At 42.1% G+C, this 3,368-nt stretch overlaps 2 protein-coding genes across 2 annotated transcripts in view; one reads left to right on the forward strand and one right to left on the reverse strand.

Moving 5' to 3' along the window:
* The window catches only part of LOC119421085, a gene marked incomplete at its 3' end in the record, with an annotated part of 641,076 nt that overhangs the window by 361,096 nt on the left and 276,612 nt on the right, over positions 1-3,368 (reverse strand).
* LOC119410837 (regulator of microtubule dynamics protein 2) overlaps positions 1-3,368 on the forward strand; it is a 38,620-nt gene that overhangs the window by 9,119 nt on the left and 26,133 nt on the right. The window contains exon 3 of the mRNA XM_037677762.1: positions 2,823-3,012. Within this exon, the coding sequence (XP_037533690.1) occupies positions 2,823-3,012 (190 nt within the window). The remainder of the gene's footprint in view (positions 1-2,822; positions 3,013-3,368) is intronic.

Raw genomic sequence — 3,368 nt, forward strand, 5'->3', positions numbered from 1 at the left:
ATGGATGGATGGATGGATGGATGGATGGATGGATGGATGGATGGATGCATTCATTGGACATGGAGCATTTCACCCTTCATCACAGAGCACATCGTAGAGACGTGCAACACGTCTCCGTTTGTTTTAGGAACTTTCTCAGTCATGGCACTTGTTCTTTCCTCGGCTGCAGAAAATCTTTGTCTTCTTCGTTTCTTCTTCTTTGTCGTCTTTCTTCTTCATCTTTTTCTTCTTCTTCTTCATCCTTCTTTCTTCATTTGGTTATTCCTTTTTCAGAGGTCAAGGGTCAGCAACTCATCTCATTCTGCAAAGATCTGTGCAGCTTAATTGCCTTGTATTCCTTCGTTTCTGCATTCAGAAAGTGAGTTGTGTGATGGAGTTATCAAGCACCTGCTGGGTCCACAACGTTACCGTCTGTGCTCTGACACATCCCTCCTAAACCATAGCTCACGGCCTAATATGTTCTTTGAACCACTAGTGACGCACATGCAACTCCTGCCAACACCTAATTGAGGCTTTTCGTCGTGTCTGTGTCATTGATTTTTACCTATAACTTTATTACACCTTTAATTCTGCCTCCACCTCCTTTAAGTGTTGGCTCGGAGTGAACCTGCCCGGGGTCCAAAAGACACCATCTAATGCACACGATGCATGCCTCACCTTGTTCAGCAAGTCCTCACTGAGGTGCTGACAACTCTTCATGTGTCTGACGTCGGCAGTTAAAAACATTATAAACAATTAACTTGCCCACTTGTGTAAACATACCAGGTGCCTGTTTCTGTGTAAACAAGCCTCGAAGATCGATCTACCATAATCAGAGTCTGGAGGCACGTCACTCGTAAAACTGCTTGTTGGGACTAGATTGCTTCGGTTTGTGTTTTTTATTTATTTATTTATTTTATTTTTATTTTATTTTTTTTAGAAATGGGCCTTGACATTTAGTCAAATCTGGTTTGAGGCTGCTAATCAATCAACGCAAAATGCAAAAGTCTGGCGATAGTTGCGTTGCCTATGTTTGTGTGCATCTGTCATCGGAGCTACACCTTTTTTAAGATGGACACCACAGCTGACTTTAACAAATACAAAAATGATTATAACTGTCAGTTTTACAGATATCAGCCTATTAAAAAAAAACAAAGCAACTGGATTTCTATTCTGTAGTCACTGACGCTTCGTTTCACATCCAGGAATCTTTCTCAGTTCAAAACTGGAGACGGTGCAATCCTTTTCACACAGTTTGAAGGTTGTAAATTTTGTTGTTAACTATTTAGTCAACTCTGTCCGTTAACTGAATATTTTTTGAACCAGTGGGCCAATTTTGTTGAATCGGATGAATCGGAATAAACTTTGTCATGATTGTACCAGGATACCAGAGAAATCAAACTCTACCAGCAGCACATTTATAGACACATTACATGCATCTGACGTCAAGATGTTGAGATTTGTCCATGAAACACTTTCAGATAGATAGGCCATAGTCCTGATGATGTTGTGCAGCCTGCAGGTCTGATAAACCTGTACAGAAGTTCACGGGGGGTGGGGGTGTTCCGATGGACAAATCTTTGTCCCTAGTTACCCATGTCCCAGGAGAAATTCGATAGTCTGCTTGTATCCGAGGCCAAACGGGGGAGTCGGATTCAGATAAGCCACAATTGTTGATTTTCTTCAGGCAGACTTTTTTTTTTCTTGTCAGCCTTGAGTCCTGCTGGAACTTTCCCGGTCCAAAATGGCCAGATTTATGGGTATTTCACTCCACTGATCCATGTTATGAGCCTTTCTCAAGGTCAATCCCAACATGCTGGTGAGTCCTAGAAGGTGCAGGTGGCCTACGATTCTCACAAATCGCCTCCATCTTATGGTTTAGCTCGTAAATCAGCTGATTTTGAGTACTCGTAGTATGAACCAATCCTTCACACAAACTCGGAAGCTTTGCCATGGCCGAAACTGCTGCTGAAGTCTTCTTAAAGTTGATAAAACAGAGCCCCGCAGATGCCGAAGAGCAGAACCCCTGTTATCATGAATCCAATTATATAAACTTCTTCAGTTCTGTCTCAGGAAGACTCCTGAGACAGAACTGAGAGACACATCAGCTTCCAAACTCCCCACGGATCTCTGATGTACCCCACAGCGTGACGCTCAGCTGGACAAGAGGGTTCTCCAGGACCCTGTCGTTTTGTTGAAAAGATTTTGTTGATTGCATTGAAAGTCCATCTCACCAGATCCATAATTGTATTTTTCGTTCGGGAGTTGTGTACCAGGAGCTCCAAACACACAGAGAACAAAAGCAGGAGGAAGAGGAGAACAGGGGGAAGGAGAGCAGAAGCGTCCATCTTGAGCGATAGACAGAGGAGAAATGTGATGAAACTATCAGTTCACAACAAAACTCATGTCGCTACAAGCTGCTTATCTTTTGGAAAAGATCAAAAAGATTCAAGATGGTGCCACAACCTGTCAACTTGAAAGTGACTGTAACGGATAGTTTGATGTAGAAGCTGAGAATAAGTGAATTTTGCAGAATTGATTGAGATATTTTCCTAATTTGACCATAATTACAACAGCTGTGCTGTTTCCCATCAAAAGATGATCTCGGTCTAAAACGACAGTGTGGAAGGCAGCGGGCGATATGCATATCATATTTATGTAATGTATAAATATATATTTATATATTTACAATATGCATTTCCTTCAAGGAATGTTGGACATTTCATTGTTGCTGCTTATGGCCAAGTTGCACATGATGTGGGTCATTTATGGGCTCATGAGTGACACCTGATTGCACTGACAGAGAACTGAGGCGTCACCTTTTTCTGCTCTGTTGTTTTCAGGTACATAACGGCCCTAACCGACTCTGAGGATGAGGAGGACGATGAAGAGCTGAGTGAAGCAGAGCAGAGGTGGGAAGAACAAGAGGAAGACGAGTTGTCCGTCCTTCTTGAACGAATCGACCGTTTACATCAGGGCAGCGAGTCTGACAAAAGAGAAAGCCTCGACATCCTTTTAGAGCAAAAAGACGAGGTGTGTTTGTTTGTTTCATGTTTATTTCTTTGGAGGAGAACTAGGGTTGCAAAATTCTGGGGCATTTCATTGTTGAAAACTTTCCATGGGAATTGATGGGAATAAACCTGGAATTTAATATTTTGATTTTTAAATATTGGATCCTTTTATCAAGGTATTTTTAATACAGTTGAAGACAAGTATTTTCACATAATACACATCTTGACAACAAAAACCAGATTTATTCGCTGTAGAGTAAGATACAAGTCCTGAAGAAGCCAGGAGGAAGGCAACCAGTCAGGAGGAAGGCAACCAGTCAGGAGGAAGGCAACCAGTCTGGAAGATGGCCACCAGTCTGGAAGATGGTCACCAGTCTG

The sequence above is a fragment of the Nematolebias whitei genome, chromosome 1 (genome assembly GCF_014905685.2).
Source record: "Nematolebias whitei isolate Nwh7 chromosome 1, NemWhi1, whole genome shotgun sequence".
NCBI lineage: Eukaryota > Metazoa > Chordata > Actinopteri > Cyprinodontiformes > Rivulidae > Nematolebias > Nematolebias whitei.